Source organism: Solanum dulcamara, chromosome 3 (assembly GCF_947179165.1).
Source record: "Solanum dulcamara chromosome 3, daSolDulc1.2, whole genome shotgun sequence".
Classification (NCBI taxonomy): domain Eukaryota; kingdom Viridiplantae; phylum Streptophyta; class Magnoliopsida; order Solanales; family Solanaceae; genus Solanum; species Solanum dulcamara.
The window spans coordinates 81,749,700-81,775,119 of NC_077239.1; the positions used below are offsets into that span (position 1 = coordinate 81,749,700).

The 25,420-nt window shown below is 34.6% G+C and overlaps 3 protein-coding genes across 3 annotated transcripts; 1 reads left to right on the forward strand and 2 right to left on the reverse strand.

Annotated features, from left to right (window-relative positions):
- Positions 1 to 1,095: 1,095 nt before the first annotated feature.
- Positions 1,096 to 8,623, reverse strand: LOC129883347 (ras-related protein RABA5b-like). The gene is made up of 2 exons (XM_055957997.1): positions 8,075 to 8,623; positions 1,096 to 1,700 (listed from the first exon to the last, which is right to left on the reverse strand). Exons 1-2 carry the CDS (start codon positions 8,406 to 8,408, stop codon positions 1,384 to 1,386), a joined length of 651 nt encoding a protein of 216 aa, XP_055813972.1. The 5' UTR covers positions 8,409 to 8,623; the 3' UTR covers positions 1,096 to 1,383.
- A 4,659-nt stretch (positions 8,624 to 13,282) lies between these two features.
- Positions 13,283 to 19,006, forward strand: LOC129883349 (uncharacterized). Its single transcript, XM_055957999.1, has 10 exons — positions 13,283 to 13,720; positions 15,160 to 15,319; positions 16,576 to 16,637; positions 17,065 to 17,224; positions 17,336 to 17,456; positions 17,873 to 17,954; positions 18,058 to 18,161; positions 18,345 to 18,423; positions 18,511 to 18,561; positions 18,642 to 19,006. The coding sequence occupies exons 1-10, from the start codon at positions 13,451 to 13,453 to the stop codon at positions 18,723 to 18,725; spliced, it is 1,173 nt and encodes a 390-aa protein (XP_055813974.1). The 5' UTR covers positions 13,283 to 13,450; the 3' UTR covers positions 18,726 to 19,006.
- A 156-nt stretch (positions 19,007 to 19,162) lies between these two features.
- On the reverse strand, positions 19,163 to 24,319 carry LOC129883348 (transcription termination factor MTERF15, mitochondrial). Its single transcript, XM_055957998.1, has 3 exons — positions 24,230 to 24,319; positions 21,244 to 22,838; positions 19,163 to 19,581 (listed from the first exon to the last, which is right to left on the reverse strand). The coding sequence occupies exon 2, from the start codon at positions 22,699 to 22,701 to the stop codon at positions 21,316 to 21,318; it is 1,386 nt and encodes a 461-aa protein (XP_055813973.1). The 5' UTR covers positions 22,702 to 22,838; positions 24,230 to 24,319; the 3' UTR covers positions 19,163 to 19,581; positions 21,244 to 21,315.
- Between the last annotated feature and the right edge of the window lie 1,101 nt (positions 24,320 to 25,420).

The following is a 25,420-nucleotide window of genomic DNA, read 5'->3' on the forward strand; positions in this document are numbered from 1 at the left end:
ACTTAATTTGAATTATTCTTAATTTCAAATGAGCTGAATTTGACGAATATAAATAAACAGAATAATAAATAAATAGATCATTAATCCATTTAAACTTTAAGTAATTATGTTGAACTGACCTTAGTCATAGACTCATAGTTTAACTTGACACCTATCTATATACAACAAACTTATACATGGGACCCAAATTGCTTAATGATTTAATGGAACTCATAATTATGTGTAGGTAAAGAACCCCAATAGCTTAATGATTAGTCTTATTCTTGCCTCTTTGGACTCTTTTACTAAAGCATTATAATTTGGAAAAGGATGGCTTTAGTTGCATGGGTCATTTGCACTTGTAATTTTGGGTTGGTGGTTAATTTTTGTTTTCCATAATAACTTTTTTTTTGTAGGCATAAGTTTATATTTTTCAAATTATAATATTTTACAAGTTATATTCAGACGCGACTTTAAATTCAAGAGAACATGTGTCCTATCAGACATAAGTTTGATTGTTAAAGAACAAAAATTAAATATCAGCCCATTTAGAAGGGAAAACGTATATTTTTATGTCAAAAAACTTGCGTAAATATACCCTTTGATCAAGTGGTTTACCAACATAGCCAAAGGGTATATTTACGCAAGTTTCTTGACATAGAAATGTCAAGGTATAGACTTTGGCCAACTGGTTTACCAACATGGCCGAGGTATAGATTATCTATACATTGTGTACATATTTTATAAATTAGACACCGAATGGTATTTGACTGTAATTTTTACTTTTATTGTGTTTATAATTGTTTTGGACATATTTAAGGTAAGTAGACCTCTTTGAAAGCCCAAATGTAGAAAACTGTCTCCAAAATAATAAACCACAATTTATCCACTTTTAATAGAGTTAAATTTCCATCAACATTGGAAATATAATCATAGAAGTTCGATTTAGCAGAGCTATTAGGTGTATCTCTCTTTCTTTATACGCATGAATTTATACACGTATATATATGTAGAAAAAGACGATATATACAGAGCTTTAAGAAGTCAAATATTGGTAGATAAAATGCAGTCAACTGCACAATTCAGACATATAAACAAATAACGAGAAATTGCACATAAATGCATAATTCAGACATGTTATAAACTTTGTAGAGTACTTAAAATACTAGTCCGCTAGCATTAAATAGGCGCCCCCATAAAAAATATTTCCTTATACCTAGTGTTTACGTCGAATCAAACAATTTATCATTTAAAAATAGTAAAACTTAAAAGTGAGAATACATATGCTTAACCAAAGTTAAGAGACATTTATGCAATTCACTGTGTTAGTGAATTGAATAAATACTGAAAAATCTCTTAATCTTGAGCCAACAATAACAAAATGTATAATCAGTTGCCCATGGTTCATCTTGAACAACAATTGCTCCAAGATCGTTTCGATCCTTCTCCGCCCTCTTTTACGAGGTTTACCCTGTTAATAGATAACTCCGCCTTGTAGGAATCCGAATTCAAGACCTTTCGGCTGACATTGCTATAGATTTCACGGATAACAATCTCGAAAGCCTTATTAACGTTTGTAGAATCTAACGCGGATGTCTCCATGAAGAACAATCCTTCTGCTTCTGCAAGCTTCGCGCCTTCTTCAATACTAACGTCCCTAATGTTGTCCAAATCACATTTGTTTCCTATCAGCATCTTCGCGACTGTTGTATCACAATGAGCTGCATGGTTCATCAGATTTCAAAAGTTTAGTAGTTCTGCTGCCTCATACACATACATTATTATGTGAAATAGAAAACGAAAATCACAAGATGGAAAGTTCCAACTAAAGTAGAGAATGGAAAATTCACTGTTAGCAAAATTTCACTTGTCACTTAGTAATGACTACATTCCCTTGTATATACAGTTCGTGATGTCTTGGATCATGCATCAAAATTAATCACGAATTGAAAGTAGGAGTAAGCATATAGACAATCATAGTTTCTATTTGTACCAGTTGAGTACGTCTGCCTGAACCAATAGCAAATTAAGTTCTCTTTCTGGATGTCCCTTTATGGATTAGATTAAATTACAACAACAACCCAGTGAAATCCCACATCGTGGGGTCTAGGGAGGGTAAAGTGTACGCAGACCTGACTCCTACCAATGTAGGACGGCTGTTTCCGAAATGGATTAGATTAAATTCATAACGGAAAATCCAATCTCCATGAATATCTTATTTTTACTTACACAGCAGCACACTACAAATAAGTTGCTAGCACTTTCCTACTAGAATTAAAGAAACGACTAATTTGGACAGTCTGAAGTACACGTTTCGACACATTTGAGAAAGCCTGTCCATCTTTAGCTAGGTGCATTCGGGCTCAATACTGATATCCATATCACTTTTACTTCTTATTCTACCGAAAGGATCAAAGAATTTCGCCACATGTTCGAGCGAAGATGCAGATCTAAGACAATTAACCAGCAATGCTTGAACCACCAGTTCAAATGTTCAATGTATAATCACCAAATATGCAACCATTTAGACATTTTCCGTTAAGCGAATAAAGAACATGCTTTTTTCCCCACAAAATTCGAGAAAAATGAAGAAAACAAAAGAACATCTCCATGTATCCAGGGAACAAAAATTGGAGAGTAACAGGCAAATAAGACATACTACTAAAGCACCAAATGTTATGCCTGTATTAGGAGAACTTATGGAACAATGATAGATTTGCAGTGGAGTTCTTAAATTAGGTGAGCAACAATTCTAGCCTCATCTAACATGATACCAAAATATGCTTGACAACCAGATCCTAGTTGCTCGGAGATGAAGACCCTCATGAGATTCTAGGTATTTACCAAGTCAACATTGACTAATTACAGAACAAAAAGCACTCTTTCACATGAAAACCCAATATTAAGATTATTCAAAATAAGTAGAATAGACAGACATTTTGGTTTTCACCTGTCTCATTTCCAACCTAAGGTACAATTGAATACCACGTTATCAATTGAAGTCAAACTTCTCTATAACGACTCGTTTGTTTGGCTGCTACAGTGAGATGTTGTCATAGTCTTATAGTTATAGAGAACATATAATATAACATAATATGAAATTGGTTCCAAAGAAAGCTTGGCCATTTCTGCGAAGTATTATTATAGAGGATGACTATTATAGAGAGATTTGCATGTAGATGTCAATATCAATGATCAAAACTAGAAGCAAATTCATTTATCATAATCTCTTAACAAAAATATTATGTATTTTCACCGATCTATTACATTTCCAAGACTCTTAATTCCCATGTATAGCAGCAATGTAAAACTTTAGAAAGAAAAATGAAAGCAGCTTTTTATCATGTGATATTGCTAAATTCTGATATTATATATAACACAAAAATACAAAAAAAAACACTGATTCTTCAGTATACACAAAAAATTCTTTGTTTAAGCCCACCGATTCTTCTTCATACACAAAATTCCTTGTTTTAGCCCATTGATTCTTCTATTTACACAAAAATATAAAAAAATTGTTCCTGTTTTAGCCCACGGATTCTTCTACATACACAAAAAATCCTCCGTTTTTGCCCACTGATTTTTCTATATGCACAAAAATACAAAAAAATCCTTCCAGTTTTTGCCCACTGATTCTTCTATATACACAAAAAACAAAATATTTCTTCCGTTTTTCAGATGAAGCAGAAGAAAGACAGCGGTTCTCTCAGATGAAGTGCGTTATAGGGGTGTGAGGAAGATGTCATAGGAAAAGTGCACGGCTGAGATCAGAGATCTCAGCCAGAGGAGAAGCAGCTAGCTTGGAACTTTCAAAACGCCAGAGAAACCTGCAAGGGCTTATGATGCGGTGGCGAGGTTGTTTCGAGGCAAGAAGGCCGTCACTAATTTTCCTTAGGATAACCTCCAAAACACCAAAGATTTTCTCAGATTTGGGAGGATATGATTGGAATAATTATTATTATCGCTGACATTCTTAAGATAAAGCTTCTTGAGAAACTCGTTGGTGTGTTGGAGGTTATTCTCAGGAAATTAGTAACCGCCTTGTAGCCACGAAACAGCCTCGCCGCTGCATCATAAGCCTTAGCAGCTTTCTCCGGCATATCGAAAGTCCCAAGCCAACGGCTACTCCTCTGGCTGGGATCTCTCATCTCAGCCGTGTACTTTCCCCATAACGTCTCCCTCACACCCCTATAATGCACCTCATCTCAAGAAAACCGCCGTCTTTCTTCTGCATCATCTGAAACGGAAGGAATTTTTTTGTATATAGAAGAATCAGTGAGCAAAAACAGAAGGAGAGTGGTTTATATAGCTGCCTCTCAAGGGGAATTTGTGTGGTCCTCTTAATTACATGAAAATATAGTAGATTCTTTTAAATCCGGAAAATGACTTACATTCCAACTTCAATATTTATTAGATTAGATATACATATTAAAGTAAGATTCTTTGATGCATGTTATAAAATCTGAATAATAATGTATATAGATAATATAAGATTTATTTATTTATGTTACAGAATCTGAATAATAATGTATATAGATAATATAGTTGATTGTTAGGGATTTGAATATTTAGTTATCATAATTAGCTTATTGGCATAATACATAAATTGGACCCTTAACTTGGCTTCGAATTATAAGTTTGACCTTTAACTTTGATAGTGCACAAGTAAGCACTTAAACTATCCAGCACTTTAACAAAAAAACATTTGAATCCTACCTGGCAAAATGCTTGAAAATCACCCAAGTTACGCGCGTCAGAGGTAAAACTGAGGGCGATATTCGAGTGTTTTTTTGTTTAAGTGTTGGATAGTTAAAGTGCCTACTTGTTCACTGTCAAAGTTAAAGATTATTTTTAAAATCCAAATGTATTTATTTTAATTAGGTGGCAGTCACTAAGTGGCTCAATAATCCACGTCGGAGCATCTGCGTATCATGCGTTTGGGCTGCAATATTCGAGTGTTTTTTTGTTTAATTGTTGGATAGTTAAAGTGCCTACTTGTTCACTGTCAAAGTTATAATTTGAAGCCAATTTAAAGGTCTTATTTATGTATTATGCCTTAGCTTATTCTCTTCATATATTTATATCATTGTACTCTTTGAGTAATATACAAGTTATTCTACATACCTTATGAATTGCATGGTATCAGAGACAAGTCAATCCCCGTTTGGGCTCCTAGTTCACGATCCAGTTGGGCCTGGACGTGAAGGGGTGTTAAAGTGGGTAAAGTCCGACATTAATTGGGGAATGGACTGACAGTCTATTTATGTGGACTTGGGCGATCTTTACAATTTACTTACCAAACATTAGAAAATAAGTAATAAATTAACTTATTTTCCAAAATAAAAATGTTTTCTTTACTATATCAAAGACACTATTAGTTAGCGGCATATTCAAGTTTTACTCTGCATGGGAATGATACATACAGTGAGGAGTACAATCCGAAGATTGAGGGAGCAGACTGAGAGTTAGAGCAATCGTCCCCTTTTGGCGGTTGTAGCTTATTATTTGTCTACTTGTTTCAGCATGTTTTTCAATTTTGAGTACTTTATGATACTTATGTTGTGAGATCAGACATGCTTTTCAATTATGAGTACTTTATTATGTTCTGAACTATCTCAATTAGCCATTAGTATAAAACTGTATTTTCAGACCAAAAAAAAAGGAATGGTACATACACATTTGTATCTTCCATTACCTGATTGTTGTTATCTAACTGCATGCCCTATTTTCTTCTTCTATTTTACAACTATACAGTGGTATGTTGCTAATGTTCTCCTCCCAGAGTTGAGATACAATCTAGATTGACATGTCACCTATACATCCATGTTAGTAATTAACGTCTATACAACACAACTGAAACAATCTCAACCCTTAATGATGGCAGTTCAGGTGAATCAATCTGAAATATAAGGATTATTCCTTCTTTCTGTATGTTTTCAACACATTTTGAAAAGAAAAAAAACTGCCAATCTAAAGTTTGGTGAATTAGGGATCACCACTGATATCATATCAGTTTTGCTTCTTCCATAAAGTTCAAAGAAATTTGCCACACGTGTGCAGATGAAGATGCAGATCTAGTACATTCAACTAACAATGCTACAGAATGTATAGTTAGCATGAGTGGCTAAGCAGTCGACAATTTCAGCCAGACGAAAGAAGAAAGTGTTCCATTTAATACAAAAATAATGAACACGTAAGACATACTAGTAGAACGCCAGTTTCACGAGAACTTATGGATCCACAAGAATTCTGGGATTGATTTCTCATAGAGTTCATAAATTAGGTGAGCAACAATTCTAGCCCTCATCTAACAAAATGGACATGACACCAAAATATGCTCAAAAACCAGATCCTAGTTGCGCAGAAATGAAGACATTGCTAATAATATGATATTTTGAAAGACATCATGGCGAACTATATAATTAAACGCAACCTTTCTCATGGAATCCCTTTATTAAGAACATCCAAAATAGCAGAATCTTACATTTTACCATCACCCCAATCTCATTTCTAGTCTAAAAGGTACACCTAAGTCCCCCATTTCCAAATAGATGCCAATATCGATCAAAACTACAAGCAATAAGCAAATAAGTATGTTTTATTTTACCATGGGATACTGCTAAATTCTGTTGTTTTATTTTTATATTCTTGATCTAGGGACTCCTAGATGCCTGACAGTATCTTTCCACATAAAGAAACTTTCACTCGGGCACATGCCCAGCTACTTTAACATTTTCCTTTATATAAACACAAAGACAAAGATCACAACCAAAAAGAAAAACCACATTTTAACAAAGTACAGCTGATTTACTTTGGTCTGAAATTTATCAGCTAAAAACAGACCAAAAGAACACACAAGACACTTTTTTACAGGGAGAACATAGTTACTTCTATTCTATTTTACAGGATATTTTTAAAGTCCAAAGATTGAAACTTTTCTATACTTACAAGCTCCCTAAATTTAATTAACAACATATTCTATAAGAATAAAATGATAAAGACCACAAGATTCTAAGAATCTTTTTTATGTATCAAAAAATTACTATCTTTCCTAGCATCCAAGGGTATGGCCTAGTACTCAATGAACTAGATTGAGAACCATGAGGTTTCATGCCCAAATTCCACCAAAGGAAAAAATATTACACGATTTCTTTTCATTTGTTCAAGCCTCTGCAGTACTTGGTACTTGAGTTTCTATCTTTCCTAGCACCCAAGAATCGGACCTAGTGCTCGATGAACTTGTACATACAACATATAACACAGCCGGTGTAATCCCACAAGTGATGTCAGGAAGTGTTCAAATGAACTAGATTGAGAAATAATAGGTGATTTCTTCTCATGCCTCAGCAGACATAATACCCTATAACTATGATATGTCGTTGGGAGGTAGCAGATACTTAGAATAGTTAATCGAAGTGCATAACAAGCTAGCGCGAACATCACAGTTATAAAACAAGTTTCTGTGATTTCTTCTCATGTCTCATTGGATATAGTTACCCTATAGCTATTCTATGTTGTTGGGAGATACCTAGAAGAGTTAATTGAGGTGCATAACAAGCTAGCATGAACGTCACCATTATAAAAAAAAAGAAGTTAATATCTTTTCTAGCACCAAGGATATGACCTAGTGCTCAATATACTAGTACATATAACATACACCATATTCAGTGTAATTCCACACGTGAGGTGTGGAAGGGCTCAATGAACTAGATTGATAAATAATAGGTGATTTCTTCTCATGCCTCAGCGGACAAAGTTACCCTATAGCTATATTATGCTAGTGGGAGATAACAAATATCTCGTGAAACCACATTTATAAAAAGCGTGAAGGGTCAAATCAAATTTTAACAAAGTACAGTATCTTAATATTTTACATTTCATACCTGAACTATCAAATAGTTCATATGTGTGAGTTAACTACCTGAACTAAACACACCTCAACTATCAGTTGTCTCCTTATACTACCTAAACAATAGTGATATTTGTGTTTCAATAAACAGTTAATGATAGTACAAGTAGAAAACTCTTAAAAGTAAAAAGTTTCAATCTTTCTTATAAAATGAAAGAGGGCGTGGGGTGTATGAGAATAACTTACTATTGAGCTCATCAAGCCACCTAGTAACACTTTCAAAAGTACTCCTTCGACTTATATCATACACAAGGAGTGCACCAAAAGCACCACGATAATAAGCAGATGTAACAGCTCTAAACCTTTCTTGACCAGCCGTGTCCCAAATCTGAGCTTTAACTTCTTTACCATTAATTTCAAGAACTTGGGTCTGAAATTCAACTCCAATAGTAGCTTTAGAATGCAAATTGAACTCATCTCTTGCATATCTTGACAACAAATTTGATTTCCCAACTGCTGAATCCCCTATTATAACAATCTTGAAAAGGTATTCTTCAGTATCATCATCTGATGAATCCATTTGGGTCTATCTTTTTTTTTTTTTTGGTATTTGGGAATGTTGGGAGAAAATGGAAGGTGGGTAGTGAGAATGATAATGAGTGGACCTTGGGCTATGTGCCTATGTATTGTGACATTGTGCCAGGATATGCGCCAGTTTTTTCTCTTTTCTATTCTATGTTTTCCTTTTACATTGAAAAGGGTTTGATTTCACCGACAAAATTATTATTCCTTCCATTTTATATTCATACCTCTGCAACAACATTACCTCCAGTGTTACACGCTTATTTTTATCTTGAGAGTAAGCGGGATTAATTAAAAGAGATTTTTGAAAGCGTAAATAAAAAAAGTAGGACACAAGTTTTGAAAAGCCCCATCCTTTCTCAATCTCTCTTTTCCACGTCATTATTACTTCCAAACAATTAGTAGGTGTTTAAACGTTTGTCTAAATAACTAACAAATATTTTCATATCTCGATCTCCAAAATAATTAGCAAATATTTTCATATTTCTCCAAACAACTAGCTGATATTTAAAATATTCTCATTATTTTAACTAAAGAATCATAAAAAACACTTAAACAATTTTTGGTTGTTTAAACAACTTCTGTTGTTTGAACTAAACAACTTAGGATTGTTTAAACAACATCTTTTAGTTGCTTGAACAACTCTTGTTTATATAAACAACATATACAACATATCCTCTCTTCTCTTTTCATCAATTTTTTTTTATAATTTTCACAGTCAAATCGGAGTGAAGAAAAAAATGAGGATGACAACATCTGAATAAGAAGAAGATGAAAATACAAAAAGTTTGAAAAGAAAGGAAAAAACGGAGAAGAAAAAAGGCAAAGAAGTTAAGGAAGAAGATGATGAAAGGGAAAAGGAACAAGAGCCTTTAAAAAAATGGAGAAAATGAATGAAATTTAGGGTTTTATTAAAAGTTTTTGATCTTTTAATTTTTACCCTAAATTTTTAAATATTCTAATTCAACCTCGTCTTTTCATAATTAACCCCTAATTAAATGTTTATAACAAAAGAAAAGAAAAAAGAAATAGAAATCCCCTATCCTTCATTCCACTCTCAAAGATCCCTTTTAGCTCATTTTCCCGAGATAGTATATAGTAATGGCTAAATCGAAGGATAAGAAATTATAAGAAAAATACTACGACTACTTATAAAAAATGATAAGTGAGACAACACTTTACGATCTACTATTCTTCTATGTTAATTACAATATGTTGGAGAAATTATAAGATTATAATTACAATTGAAAAATAAAATGAAGAAAATAAATTATTTCTTGGCTGAGACGCGGATATCTCGCTCTCTTTAAGGAGATTCAAACCCACTGCAGCAAATATTTTCACCGATCCAATAGTAGTCCTCTTGACTTGTCCCCTTCAGGATACAATAGCCTTATCACAAAATGTAACTCAACAAACTCTGGACAAGAGTTGAGTTTAAAGCTCCACAAAAAAGAATACTTTCATTCAACTAATAAGAATTCTCTGTTTTGACAAACTTAATACACTTAGTGTTTTCTTGCATTTCAAAACAAAGAAGACCTCTCTATTTATAGGAGAGAAAATCATTCAAAGATGAAAAAATAATGGAATGTCATCATTATCATGTAGTGCACCACTTATTAATGATCATTATCATCATTATGATTTAGTGCACCGAGCCCGCACTCTTCCAAAATTCTCCAGGGATCTCGTCAGAGCGACCAGACCTGACGAGATCCCTGGAGAATTTTGGAAGAGTGCGAGCTCGGTAGATTTGGAATGGCTGACTAGGTTATTTAATGTCATCTTTACGACGGCAACGATGCCCATAGAATGGAGGTCGACCATCATGATCCCTCTATACAAAAACAAGGGGGATAGCCAGAGTTGTGACAACTATAGAGGTATCAAGCTTCTAAACCATACTATGAAAGTGTGGGAAAGAGTGGTGGAGATGAGGGTGAGGAGAGGCGTGTCCATTTCAGAGAACCAGTTCGGATTTATGCCAGGACGCTCAACTACAGAAGTCATCCATCTTATGAGGAGACTAATGGAGCAATATAGGGAGAGGAAGAGAGACTTGCATATGGTATTCATCGACTTAGAAAAGGCCTACGATAAAGTCCCACGAGAGATACTATGGAGATGTTTAGAGGCTAAAGGTGTACCTGTAGCGTACATAAGGGTGATCAAGGACATGTACGAGGGTGCCAAAACCAGGGTAAGGACAGTAAGAGGGGATTCAGAACACTTTCCATTTGTGATGGAGTTGCATCAAGGATCAGCTCTTAGTCCGTTTCTATTTGCCTTGGTGATGGATGTATTAACGCGACAAATTCAAGGTGAGGTGCCATGGTGTATGCTTTTTGCGGACGACATAATCCTCATCGATGAGACTCATAACGGAGTAAACGCTAAGCTGGAAGATTGGAGACGCACCTTGGAGTCTAAAGGGTTTAAGTTGAGTAGGACCAAGACAGAGTACCTAAAGTGTCAGTTCAGTGAGACTCCTCAAGAGGTTGGCGCGGAAGTTAAGCTCGGGGATCAAGCCATCCATAAGAGAAGTAGTTTTAAGTACCTTGGTTCTATCATGCAAGGCAGCGGGGAGATCGACGAGGATGTCACACATCGTATTGGGGCAGGATGGATAAAATGGAGGCTCGCCTCCGGTGTGTTATGTGACAAGAAGGTGCCACCAAGACTTAAGGGCAAGTTTTACAAAGTGGTGGTTAGACCAGCTATGTTATATGGGGCGGAGTGTTGTCCAGTTAAGGTCTCACATGTGCAAAAGATGAAAGTTGCTGAGATGAGAATGTTGAGATGGATGTGTGGGCATACCAGGAGCGAAAGGATTAGAAATGAGGCTATTCGAGATAAGGTAGGAGTGGTCCCGGTGGAAGAGCGTAAAACGCGACTGAGATGGTTTGGGCATGTGAAGAGGAGAGTCCCAGAGGCACCAGTGCGGAGATGTGAGAGGTTGGCCATGGATGGTTTCAGAAGAGGTAGGGGTAGGCCGAAGAAATATTGGGGAGAGGTGATCAGACAGGACATGGTGCATTTACGACTTATCGAGGACATGACCTTAGATAGGAGGGTGTGGATGACACATATCAGGGTAGAAGGCTAGTACATAGTGGCATTATCCCCCTTATCCGTAGGCGTATTAACGCACTATGATTTATTGTACTCTGATTTATGTTATGTATGTTATGTTATCTTATGTTATTTATGGTATTTATGTTATTATTTGACGATATCTACTGGTTTTTTTGGCGCTTTGACTATACTATTGTTTGGAACTCTTTCGTTATCTACTTTCCTACCATTAATATTCTTGTCTGATCTTTTTTCCTATGCTTCTATTGAGCCGAGGGTCTTTCGGAAACAGCCGTCCTACATTGGTAGGAGTCAGGTGTGCGTACACTTTACCCTCCCCAGACCCCACGATGTGGGATTTCACTGGGTTGTTGTTGTTGTTATGATTTAGTGCATCACTTATTAGTGATAATTATGTTAAAAAATACATAATAGAATGAATAATTTTGCACTAACTAAAGATGATAATGAAAGACATTTTTATGCACTAAAGAAAAACATAATAAAGATGACATTAAATGTCATCAATGGACAATTGCTAAAATTACAATTTAATAAAAATGTTAAAATGCCACACTAACACAATATCATATACAATCTTTTATCTAATATTATATCCTCGATAATCACCGCTCTCGGCCCAATGATTCTTCAATCTACTTCTACCTCTCCAAAAGTCATTCATAATTAATCTCTCACATCTCGCATTAAACATCTGTGCATTTATTTTTCACATGTCTGAACTATCACAGTCTCACTTACCACATGTTGTTTTCCATCGATGTCAATCCTATTGCCTCAGCTATCTTTATTTCAAATTCTCTCTTTCTTTTAATTTTTTAATTTCATCTATGCAACTTTCATTTTATAAATATGAAAGATCTTGACTGTAATTTAATTATTTAAAATTATTTTTTTCAGAAGTTTGTGCCATAAATAAGTCGTACAAATTTATGAGGTTTTATTCGAGATATAGAGTTTAAAAATGATTGTTTTGAAATTATCCTATAAAGCATGTTATAAGAATTTATGCGATTATTATCTCATTAAAAAATTAGAAGATTTGAATTTTCTTTTTAAGAATATATAAATGTAATAATTCTTTAAATCGATTAAAAAATATTATTTAAATTAGAACAGATAGGGTAAACTTTAATTTCCATATTCTCATACTAAGCTTTAATTATAATATTTCAATTTTATCTCAATAATACTTTCTTTTATTGACATAATTTTAACTTATTGAGGACATAATTCTAATAAAAAATCAAAACTTAGGCTAAATAATTGATATATAGCTGAATGCTATTGTACTTTTTGTGTGAAAGAGGCAAGAGAGCCTCATTTATGTTTTTCCTTATTAGTAATATTATTTAATAATCACATTGTTTCTTTTTTAAAAAAAAATGTATATTGTTACATGTTGCTTTATAATTTTATTATTTTACTGTGTGTCATATTTTTTTGCTATCATACTTTAAATTCTTTTCTTATTTATCGAGCCAAATGTCCATAAAAAATAATTTTTTTTGTTTCATAAAAATTAGAACAAGCTTTGCATATTATCTTTCTATTTTTTTTAGTTTTCCACTCACCTAATGCCTAACGTGTACATTGAAACTCCGACTTATCCATGAAATTACACTAATACTATGTTTTAATTGTTTGAAAAGAGCATAATAGTTCGACATTTCTCAACAAGTGATTGACAATAAATTATCCAAAAGATAGATAATGGACCCACAAAAGGGACCTACAGGATGACACATGGATGATCCAAAACATCTCACAACAAATGTGTTCTTCTTCACCACACGTCAGTCTATACCCAAATCCACACACCCAAAATTCCAAAAACCATGAAAAAAGCTTCCAATTTGCAAAACTAACTCCACCCCATCTCTCAAAATTTGATCTTTTTCCCCTCTGCCCAATTCTTGAATCTTCAGAATAGTACTAATAATGTCTGTTGCAGCAATGGGCACAGTTTCAGGAGGCATTGGGTTTCTTTCACAGTTCTTTACAAGCGATTCAGCTGCTTCTACTCATCAATTTTGTTGTTTTTCAGTTAATTCAAGCCCACTGCATATGAATTTTTCAAGGAGTGGTTGTTTGGTGAAAAGGGGTTCTTTGTTAAGCCCTAGAGTTTCAGTTTCTACTAGTGGTAATGCTAAGATTGATGGAGTTGATGATCAGTTATCTTTGTCCTCTGATGAGATCAAACCAGCTCGGGTGAGACCCTTTATTCGTATTTGCATTGTGAACATTTTGCTTCTAACTCCTATTTGGCAGTAGATTTTGAAGTTCAAACTCGAAACTTGTAACTTTGAGTTTTTGAAGTTAGGATTTTTGGAATTCGAAGTTGTGTTTGAGCGTGCATTTTACTTGAAAAAAGTTTGAAATTTGAAGTTTTGTGAGGGGAAGTCCCAAAAAACTTGAAAATATTTGAAGATCATATCTTCAAAATTGATCAAATTTCATGGCCAAAACAGATATATGAAAATAAATTTTCAAAAGCTGACCAAACCCTAGCTAAGTCTTTGTTGAGTTTCCACATCGCTTGTGGCATGGGTCGATCAAATTTCATGCCCAAACAGATTTTTGAAGATAATTTTTCAAAAGATACTTCCAAAATCTATGGCCAAACACTAGCCAATACTTTTTTGAGTTCCCACATGCTTGTGGTATGGGTGTTTGGTCTCGTTATGTGATCTTGGGCAACTCTCGAGCTAGTTTTTAGTATTAAGTTAAACCCAAGGTGCATTCTCTTATCATGGTATTTGAGTCAGGCGCATCCTAATTCTCTTGGTTTCCTGCATCGGTTGTGGGATGGATGATATATGATCTTAGGCAATCCTCAACTCATAGGTTAGCTTCTCGCGTTGAGGAGTTGATTCAGGCACAAGATCCATTTCTTATGCCTTTTTATGAGCTAGTAAGACAAATGAGGAAGTTAAGAATCTTGAAATTGAAAAGAATCTTGAAAATAAAAGTTTTGTAACAAATTTTGGTGGTTAATTTGTTAAAAGGACAGTCCATTGATAAATGCAATTGTTTTCTCCACTATGATGCTATCATGAGCAACACCATTTCATCACCCTGAAGGGGTGGTTAATCATGGTTTATCGGAATAATTGTTTGAGGTGTTTCAATTTACTTTGTTAATAAATACATCTAATGAATCAAGAGAATGGCAGAAGAGTAATAGACATTGCTGAATGGAGAAAATAGATTGACTTGGACCACGTTTGGAAAAGCCGAGTTGGAGTTGAGAGGACTTCGAGTTAACTAGTTAAAAGTCTCAGCATTTTGAATCCCAAGGATATCTTTTTAAAATAATCATGGTTCAGAACTAAAGATAAATTTTTGTTGGTTATGTGGTCGATGTATTGAAAGTGTTGTTTAAGACGTGATTATGGACACACTACCATTTTACTTTTGTGAATATGTCTTTGGTTAACTCAGCTAGATCACATGAGATCCCAATACATGTCATGTATCTTTGAGGAGATGATTGGCCTGAGCATCAGTGATGAGTATAAACTATTTTAATTGTATTTCTTTTCATTTTTTCTGATTCAGTACTATAGATTACCTTGTTCTATACTTCCATTAGATTATTGTGGTTTGAAGCGTATGTAATGTAGTATTCCTTTACTACAAAGAATTAGAAGTCTGCTGATTGGAAAGCAGCAAGGACGTACAGTGAGAAGGGACTGATATATGAGGGCAAGGTTGAAGGCTTCAATGGCGGTGGTTTGCTGATTCGATTTTATTCCCTCGTGGGTTTTCTGCCCTTCCCACAGATGAGCCCTTATCACTCTTGTAAAGGTACTACATTCGCCTTTATAGCTTACTAGTCTTGGGAACGTGCGTTGCACGTTTATCCAAAATACTTCATATAAATTTTGTATTGCAAATGACATATTTTATCCCCTTCAAATCTACTGTTATTTACTAAAAAAAATCCATCATTTTTATGATAGAAGATACATATATCTTTCTAATTAAAAGAATACATCCTTAATTATAAAATTAATTAAAAATGTGTAAAGTAAAAATAATTAACTATTGTACAAATACAATATTCAAATGAGTATACTAAAACACTACATTCTAGGCTAATGTATACAAAGCAACAAACCATTGTAAATTTCCAATAATAATAACAAAACAATAGTAACCTGTACAATTAAAACAAACAAGAAACATAAACATTAAACAAAACAAACAAAAAGAGACAAGAGAAGAGAGTATAGAGATTTTCTCATATATTTTTTTAAAACTGTTTTAAGTGGGTACAATATAGTGTCAAATGTCTCTATTTATAGGATAGGATTGAGGAACACAAAGAGTTGTCATGACTATGACATTAATCCATTTGAGATCATGGATGAGAGGTGGGAGTAAAAAACATAATGAATATAATTTATTAGTGGGAGTTACATATATTTACATAATGGAGAGTTAGTGAAAATAAAATTTATGTAATGTACTTCACATTAATAGAAATATTTATATATAAAGAAAGAATATAATATAGATCTGTATGGTTTTTTCTTTTTGTAAAGGGCAAACATGACCATTCAAAATATTCATGAATTTACTCTAGCATGGAATTAATACAAAGATTAATACAAAGAATACATAGTCAAGAGGCTTTATGGTGGTTGATTCATGTACTAATATGATGATTTACTATTTAATATTTAATTTATTAAATAGTTTATAACATTTAAAATTTAATTTAGGGAAAAACCGTAATCTAACTTTTGCCTAACATTCTTCCCACTTTTAGTATAATATGATTTTGTGTTCCGGATCACCATTTTGAAAATGTTTGGTATCTGGACTTTTATATCATAAGCAAAGAGGATATACACAAAGATGTGAATGTATTCTGTAGCAGAAGAAAAATATTATTGATTCTTGATTTTTCCTAAGCTTCATAGGTTGATTAATGTATTGTGTGTTTCCACATAAAAGTTATGGTGATATATGCATATACTTTCTGAGGTTTTGTCTGTCTTTCTTATTACCCTTGCTTAGGTTTTGTCTGTCTTTCTTATTACCCTTACTTTTTGTAGAACCACAAAAGACAATTCAAGAGATTGCGAGGGACTTGACAGGTTCTGTCCTCTCTGTGAAGGTACTGATCCTCATCACTTCTTCTATTCTTGAACTTTTTCTCATCTGAAGTACGAACATTGCCCTATTGTTGTAGAATTAGATGCCACATTTCAATATCTAGTGCGTAAGGGTTTCAAAGTTTCAAGAAAGTAAAATTACATTGTTGTTAATCTCATATACTATAGCTACTTCTAACTTGCAGATCAGTCACAGTTCCTCTTATGATTTTAAAAAATGTATCCTGTCTTTACAGTAAAACTTAATGCACAATAATTTTTTGCTGTTTCTGGACCCATTTATTGCCCACTAACCAACTTCTATTTCAATAACCATCCTCCGATAAGTCTTAGTAATATAAGAAATATTTATAGTGGTCTCGGAGTTTGTTGTTATCTCTACTTTCTTTTATGATTAGAACATCAATTAACCTTCGAGGCTATTGTCAGGTAATCCAAGCTGATGAGGACAGACGAAGATTGATATTCTCTGAAAAGGAAGCTAGCTGGTTGAAGTTTTCAAATAAAATAAATGTAGGTGATACTTATCAAGCAAAGGTCGGCTCAGTTGAGGATTATGGTGCTTTTGTTCATCTACGCTTCCCAGATGGTACTTTCTTAAGAGACAGACTTGCTTGTTGGGTCATGTTTTAAGCCTGACTATTCAAGTTACTTATTCAATCTTTGTGTCAACTAATTCTTATTTTACCATGCGATGCAGGATCTTATCACCTCACTGGGCTTGTCCATGTCTCAGAAGTGTCTTGGGATTTAGTTCATGATGTCAGAGACATCCTCACAGAAGGAGATGATGTGAGGGTTAAAATCATAAATATTGACAGGTATTTTCTCATGATCGTGCTTATCGTGTCTAGTAAAGTTTAAACCAATCACCTGTTGAAAGATGGAGAACTTCTTAGTCATGGTGAATCGATTACCACAATTGATCTGTTGAAAGATGGACAGCCGTTTTTATCATGTATATGGAGAACTACTTTGTCATATGAATCGATTACCACAATTGATCTGTTGAAAGATGGACAGCCATTTTTATCATGTATATGGAGAACTACTTAGTCATGGTGAATCGATTACCACAATGTATTTGAAGAAAATTCAACGTTTTTTGAACAAAGCGGGGAACTACTCTGTCTGCAATGTAATGAATTATAAGGCAGATGATTGTTTGATTTCTTTGTTTTTATTCTTTTTCTTCACCCAGCCTCTTTCAATTCCATAATAAATGAACAAATTGCAGGGAAAAATCTAGGATTACCTTGTCAATTAAACAATTGGAGGAAGATCCGTTGCTAGAAACTCTGGACAAAGTAATCCATAAGGTGAGCAAAGCAAATGATCCAATTTCGGGTTTGCCTCCTTCACGAAACCTAAATCTTGCTTAAGCTGCATAATACTGTTGCTGACAAATGCCACACTTCACAGGATGCATCTGTCCATACTAATTCCTTGGATACGAATGGCAGCTCGATTATTGAGCCTCTTCCAGGACTTGAAACAATAATTGAGGAATTAATGCAAGAAGACGGGTATGATTGAAGTTTAATTTTTGACATGAAAGTCTTTCATTAAGCTATTGTGTGTTACGGGACAATTGTATGTACCATTATATGCACAAATGAAGCACGTTGAACGATTATACACAGAAGTTTTTTGGTTAATTCACATGATTATTGAAGCATACTAACAGGTTCTGTTCTTTTGTTCAATAGCATATATGGTGTAACAATCAGTCGACAAGGATTTGAGAAGCGAGTGGTTTCACAGGACTTACAACTTTGGTTGTCGAATGTAAGTTGTGTCAAACATAAACCATATATGATTCACAGTATTCATGCACAATAGATTTCCAATCTTTTCTGTTATGTTATCTAATAGGCACCAGCTACTGGAGATCAGTTTTCTCTACTTGCTCGGGCTGGAAGACAGGTATCATCTTTTACCTCGTATGTTCTCCCTTCTACAGCATCCCGCACTTTTGCACATCTGAAACGATTGCTAATGATCAGGTGCAAGAAATACAACTGACAACATCGCTTGATCAAGAAGGAATAAAAAGGGCTCTACAACGAGTCCTAGAACGTGTACCATGAGTCAAAAAACACGTACAACTCCAATCTAAAGTTTACGGGAGAAGTTCAGATGGCTCATAATTTCAAGTTGTGCAGCATTGTACAGAACAGTAAAACTACTTCAAAAAAATGTATAAACAAACAATTTAAGAACCACATTTCTTCAGATGTAGATCCCAGAAGCTAAAAAGCCCACGAGCTGCACCCAGCGAATCATGTTAACAGACGTGATAGCATGAACTCATGCAATTTCTTGGTACATTGCAACCCATGTTAATCTTGATCAGTTACTTTTTCACGTTTCTCCTCCTCTGTTTCTGGAATTTGCAATTGTCTTGTTGTTAATCTTCAATTTGCTCAAGGTTGAGGTCCTCTTATTATGCAAGTGGTATAGATATTGATTTTGATACACTGTATTTTTTATTCCTTTTCTTTTATTTACCATCAAACATGAGAACTGTACAGGAACTTCTTAGTTCATATAGCATACAAGAAAACATAAACAAGTTGTTCACTTCGTTTACTCTTCCATTTTCTACGGGTCCAATTACCCCTCTAAACTAGTCCGAAATGGAGTTATTACACCGTATTTTGCTGACATGGCATAGAGAGTGATTACACTATTACCACACCATGAGAGACCGTAAAAAACCCACTCTCTTGGCCGTTTGCTGGTAACAGGCCAGCCATTCTAAATTCTAGGGTTTGGTCGAATAGGTTGATTGGATCTGACCGTAGCTTCAAGTTCAGGTGTAGCACCAGAAAGGAGGAGACAGCTAACCTCCTGCCAAGAGGCCAAGGTTGCTTGCCTTGGCAAGGTTGCTTGCTAACTCTCAATGCTGCTTCATCAAGATCAATGCCACAAATGTCTGAAAGCCTGACAAGATAAGGAGAAATTCAGTTGTCAGCAAAATCTTGAATAACCCAAAGAATACATTGAAAGATTTCAGACTTCTTAGAGGCACACTTGAATGAGATCACATATTATTACTCCCTCCGATTCAATTAGTTTGTCCGGTTTTGACTAAACACGGAGTTTAAGAAAATAAATAAGACTTTTGAATTTTGTGGTCTTAATATGTCATGTGGAAGTTGGAATTAAAGAGTAGTCAAAAAAGAAAAGAGACATTCTTTTTTTTAAACGGACTAAAAAGGAGAGTAAGAAAAATAAATTGAAACGGAGAGAGTAACAATCTCAACCCCTTTCTTTTCTCTACATTACAATCTACAAATCTCTTATGCTATCTATTGTTTCATAACCATTTTTAATGTTTCTCATTCATTGAATATGCAAACAAAGCCACAAATATACAGATGCAGAAGACCACTAAAGCTGCAAACCAATGAGGCAAAACTGCTACATTATTATTCCCAACTATAAGAGCTAACACTGCTATCTGTAATATACACATTGAGATGCCACCATTTAAGAAAAGCATTCTCCAAAGAAACTAATCGAACTTTATTCCAAAGACCAAAATAAAGTTGCAACCAAATTAATGACAGCGGATATAAGTGAAGCATCACTCTTAAATCCTAATAATGTTTGGAGAAGTATGGGAGCATAGAATATGAGCACGTGAACGCCAGTGAGTTGTTGGAACGAGTGAACCAGAATTGATAGAATCAAATGGGGTTTGTACTATCGGATGATCGGAAAGAAGGTTGGTCCATGTTTTCTTGGATGTTTCACCTTTCATCAAAAGGTCCACGAACATCAGCAGCAACATAATCAACTCCTCCAATATTCGTTTTAGCAATTGCATGGTCTCCTTTTCCCTCTACCATATTGATCAACCAACTAGGAGTGTCCAGGAGGAGTATGGACAAAAGATGGATGATTATTACTAATCTTGTTCATTCCATAGTTCACCACAAATAAGCACGCACCGAAATAGGTAGGAGTGCAAATAGGCGCGTAGAGTTGATTTTGGGCGGGCCATAGCCAACTTTTTTAGCCTATTTTGACCCGCCCAAATTCAGGGAACCTGTCCATTTGACACCCCTAGTAAATCTACTGTTTTTGCTTTTTGTGGCAATACTGAGGGACAGACTAATGGATGATTTATTTATTTTCTGACTCCAGTATGTGCCTATGTTCTCAAAATTTGGCATCTTCAGTTTCTATATTTGATGTAAAAATCACACCAACTCCCTAAAGATAATTTCCGAAGAAAATTGGAAGATTGATATATTCCATTTAAACTTGAAACTGAATGATAGATATGACAAGCATATAGGCTTTCAAAATTCCAAGTTCTTAAGACCACAGCACTAAAAACTTTGGAAAGAAGGAACAGCGGCTTTGTATTCAGTTCTAATTCAAAACATAGAAGATGTGAATGAGCCTGAGCAGGTTGATCTCATGATGTTAGAGGCAGTATTATACAGTAACCAAATGAGTCACATAGCCAACGTACAAGAAATTTAAAAAAAAATAAAATATAAAATTAAAGGGATTGTAGAAAAATTGCATGCTGCTGCAACATGAACCTTTTGTAACAAATGAAAAGCATATGAATAAGGATGAGAAATGTACCTCAGAAAAGGATCTTCCAAAAGAATGCTACATAGATGTATGTCCGGTAGAATCTAAGGAAGAATCCAGAACTCAAGCCAACGACTCCATATATGACTTAATGTTCATAATATCTACTTTGGACTTTGGATTATTTTGTGGTTTGAAAAGCCTCCACATTCCCACTGGATGTTGACTTCTCGCTTCAGCATTTCTTGAAAATCTTCCATACATTGATTCACACTCTGGATAAGGCTTTACATATAGATTATAAAATTTCATTCTACTAGGTCTAATCAACTCCCTCAACCCCACCTCATCACCAAGTCCTCCTATTGATCTTAAATGGTCAATTACCTTGAATCTTGGAAGAATATGTTTCTCGAAATTCACCCCAAGGTACTCTGGAACTTCAACAAGACACTGAATATCAACTTTCATCACGTGCAATAAAAACTGAATCTTCCTCTCAACATCATCAATGTTATAAAGTATCACTCTTGGCTCTTTCCATAACACAGAATAAGCATCCCTTATTGTTATCCCATGATTGCGTAAGCAATCAACCCTTAGTTTCACCTCACACCCAGCCTTAAAAGCCCCATCATGAAAAATATCCTCCTTAATAGATTCCCTACATTTCAAACTCTTAAGCAGCTCCAAACACCGCGATAACTCCCCAACTTCCAATGCAAGAATTCTAGGATCTCTCAGAAGCTGTTTCTTAACCACTTCCATGTTAAAACCCAGAACTTTAAATTCATCAAGCAATCGTTTAAACTTATTTTGAATCCCAAAGGACAAAACACCCGGATAGACACGGAGAATGCGATCAAACTCAAGGTTGCCAATACCAAAGGCATCAACAATGAATTGAAAACTGTAATGAATCTTGTCTGCACAAATCGTAGTTACCATGGGATGTGTCTCCAAAACTTTATTTAAAGTATTATCACTAACTCCTAAATCCTTCAGACATTTCAAAGACCCCAAAACACAATCATAATCTAGTTCAAACTTCATCGAGACCTCCAGAATGTTCTGAATAGCCAAGGAGGATAAATTGGATCCTTCTTCTAATCCTCGGATGCCTCCTTCCCATTTCTTTATAGCATCATATTCTAGAAGCCTGGGACAACTATTTATCATGGACACTAGGAATTCTTGAGATGGTTTCAAGGATAATAGAATCTTAAGGGATTTTTCAATTTTGGTGGGGTCTAGATTTAGTAAACGACGATTCTTCTCGAGAAAATTGGAAAGTTCTAGAGTTGGAAAACCATATTTTTTCAGAAGACTTGACACTGCAATGAGATTTCTTTGGGGGGATTTTTCTTGGAGTTGTAGAGGATATTGAACTTGAGATATTCGTTTTACAGCTGTTGTGTTAGTGCAAAAACAGCGGAAACTTGGATTTGGAATTAGAGTAGAGGGATTAGAAAATGACGTGAAAAAGAATCTGACACTCCTAATGGTCATGGTTTCAGCTGGTTAGTAAGTTTTAAAAGGTTTCTGATCAATCATCCGCATTCAAAAATTGCATAGCTGGCCTGATGGCATGGACAATACGGAGATGGATGAACAGCTGCCTATGTCCTATGGACAACCCTCAAAATCTGAAAAAATTGACTCGACACATTAGTATAAAATGTGGTTCTAGGGAACTTCGTAAAGAAACAATTATCAAAGTCTCTATGTGTGTGAAAATATAAACTGCACAATCAACTACCCTGGAACAGGTTTGGATTTCATCTTTCCACCAAGTTCTGCAGTTTAGTCACATATTGGCTCAACACTGCCCCCAACTAGGAATAGACAATATTGCACTCAACTCATCACAAGTAAGAATTGAATAAGCCGAAATATTCAATAATGTTATTTTCAAAAGCTTACTAGTTACTACCTCTTTAATCAGCGGCAAGTAAAAAGGTTTCTTCTTTTCCTTCTCTGTAGCATATAAACATATCTTAACTACAATTACACTAAGGGGTGTCAAACGGACGGGTTGAGCTGAAATTATGTCAGTTAAATGGGCTAATCAACAAATGGGCAGGTTGTAACCCGAAAAGTTCATCTTAGCAGATTAGTACTAGGTAACATCATATGAGCTCAACTCACAAAAGATAATTCCAGTACAACACGACAACACGCAGCACCACAGAAAAATCGAATTCAACCAGATTACACTAGCTTTCAGTCGAAGATTTTCAAATTCTATCTGCAATATGTAACAACCATATAACCTAAATCCACAAAAATACTTAGAGGGTAAAAATAAAGAAATAAATAGTGATACCCATTGCCACAAAGTTTGATTCTTTACCAACTCATGTGACTCACAATAACCTTCAGAAAGCTAAATCCAAACAACTAGCAGCACAAGTAACAACCATATAATCTAGAGAAAACTAGTAGCATAACCTTCAAAAAGCTAAAAAGGCCAGCTCAATGCACTAAGCTCTCGCTATGCATAGATCCGGAGAAGGGCCAGACTACAAGGATCAATTGTACGCAGCCCTACCCTGCCTTTCTGCAAGAGGCTGTTTCTACAGCTAGAATCCCTCATCTCACGTGGCAACAACTTTACGAGTTAAGCCAAGGTTCCCTTCAACCTTCAGAAAGCTAAAATCCACAAAAATCAACAAGGGTGAGGAAAATCAAGAAACAAAGTGCAAGACCCATTGCAGCAAAGTTTGAATCTTTACTAATTCAAGTGACTCAGCAAAACTTCAGAAAGCTAAATCCACAAAAATCAACAAGGGGAAAGAAAATAAAGAAATAAAGTGCAATACCCATTGCCACAAAGTTTGGATCTTTACTAATTCAAGTGACTCACCCTAAACCACCAGAAGGCTAAAATCCACAAAAATCAACAGGGGGAGGAAAATAAAGACATAAATTGCAAAATCCATTGCCACAAAGTTTGAATCTTTACTAATTCAAATGACTTCTAAGCAAATTGCAAAAAAGGTGAAGCAAGGTTTTGAGTATTGTTTATAAGAATTACCTGAAATCAGAAGATTTTGAAGGGAATCCAGGAATAGCGATTACACTTCCTAGGATTAAAAAGTTGAAGGAAGCTGTGAAGGAATTGGAGGTTTTTATTAAAAGGTTTTATACAATTTAAAGTATATATATATATATATATATATATATATATATATATATATATAAAATCCACTTTAATATAATAGTCCGTATACCGTAAATCACAAGAAAAATACAAATTGATTGAGAAATGCATGCATTTGGTATATGTTGACACTCAATTTTGGCGTGATTTTTGTAAAATTAATATTTTTAATTTTTATTTTGTTAAATAGTTTAAAAGTGTATTTTTATAATTTTAAATCAATTTTATCGATAATTATCTTTAGATAAGGATTTTATCAGTTTATTTTTTAAAATTTTAGTTATAGCTATTTTTTTATCATAGTACATAATCTCGTTATTATTCCTTATTAGTAGGCGCATTAGTACACTATAATTTCTTGTGCTCTGATTTCTCTTGTTATCTATTACTTTCTGTACTTTGATTACTCTATATGTGTCACTCTCGTTATTTGTTTTTCCATATCGCTTTGAACTTCTTAACCTTATCTAACCTCTTTTTATGCTTTTATTGAGCCGAGGGTCTTTCGGAAACAACCGTCCTACCTTGGTAAGAGTAAGGTCTGCGTACACTTTACCCTCCCCATTTCACTGGGTTGTTGTTGTTGTTGTTCATATTCATTTTAGTATTTTTAGACAGATAAATATTAAATTTTCCCAACAATTATACATACCCCACTAATCACACACAATTTTCTACACCTATATAACCATTTTCAAACTCTCTCTCTATTCTCTTATTCTTCCTAAAAAATCGCACTCACAACTATACACTACAATTTTCTACACCTATATAACCATTTTCAAACTCTCTCTCTATTCTCTTATTCTTCCTAAAAAATCGCACTCACAACTATACACTACAATTTTCTACACCTATATAATCATTTCCAAACTCTCTCTCCTCTCTTATTCTTCCTAAAAAAAAAAACAATCACCCAACAACTATACACTACAAATTTCTATACCTATATAATCATTTTTAAACTCTCTCTCTCTCTCCTCTCTTATTCTTCCTAAAAAACTACAACCCTCAACAACTATAATAAAAGTCCAACACCTTGGAGCATTGAGCTAAAATACCAAA

Coding starts and splice junctions, on each gene's coding strand:
- LOC129883347 (XM_055957997.1), bottom strand. CDS start 8,408: ATGGATTCATCAGATGATGATACTGAAGAATACCTTTTCAAGATTGTT. Junction 1,701..8,074: donor GTGGCTTGATGAGCTCAATA/GTAAGTTATTCT, acceptor TGAACCATGCAG/CTCATTGTGATACAACAGTC.
- LOC129883349 (XM_055957999.1), top strand. CDS start 13,451: ATGTCTGTTGCAGCAATGGGCACAGTTTCAGGAGGCATTGGGTTTCTT. Junction 16,638..17,064: donor GTTCTGTCCTCTCTGTGAAG/GTACTGATCCTC, acceptor GGCTATTGTCAG/GTAATCCAAGCTGATGAGGA. Junction 18,162..18,344: donor GAATTAATGCAAGAAGACGG/GTATGATTGAAG, acceptor TTTGTTCAATAG/CATATATGGTGTAACAATCA.
- LOC129883348 (XM_055957998.1), bottom strand. CDS start 22,701: ATGACCATTAGGAGTGTCAGATTCTTTTTCACGTCATTTTCTAATCCC.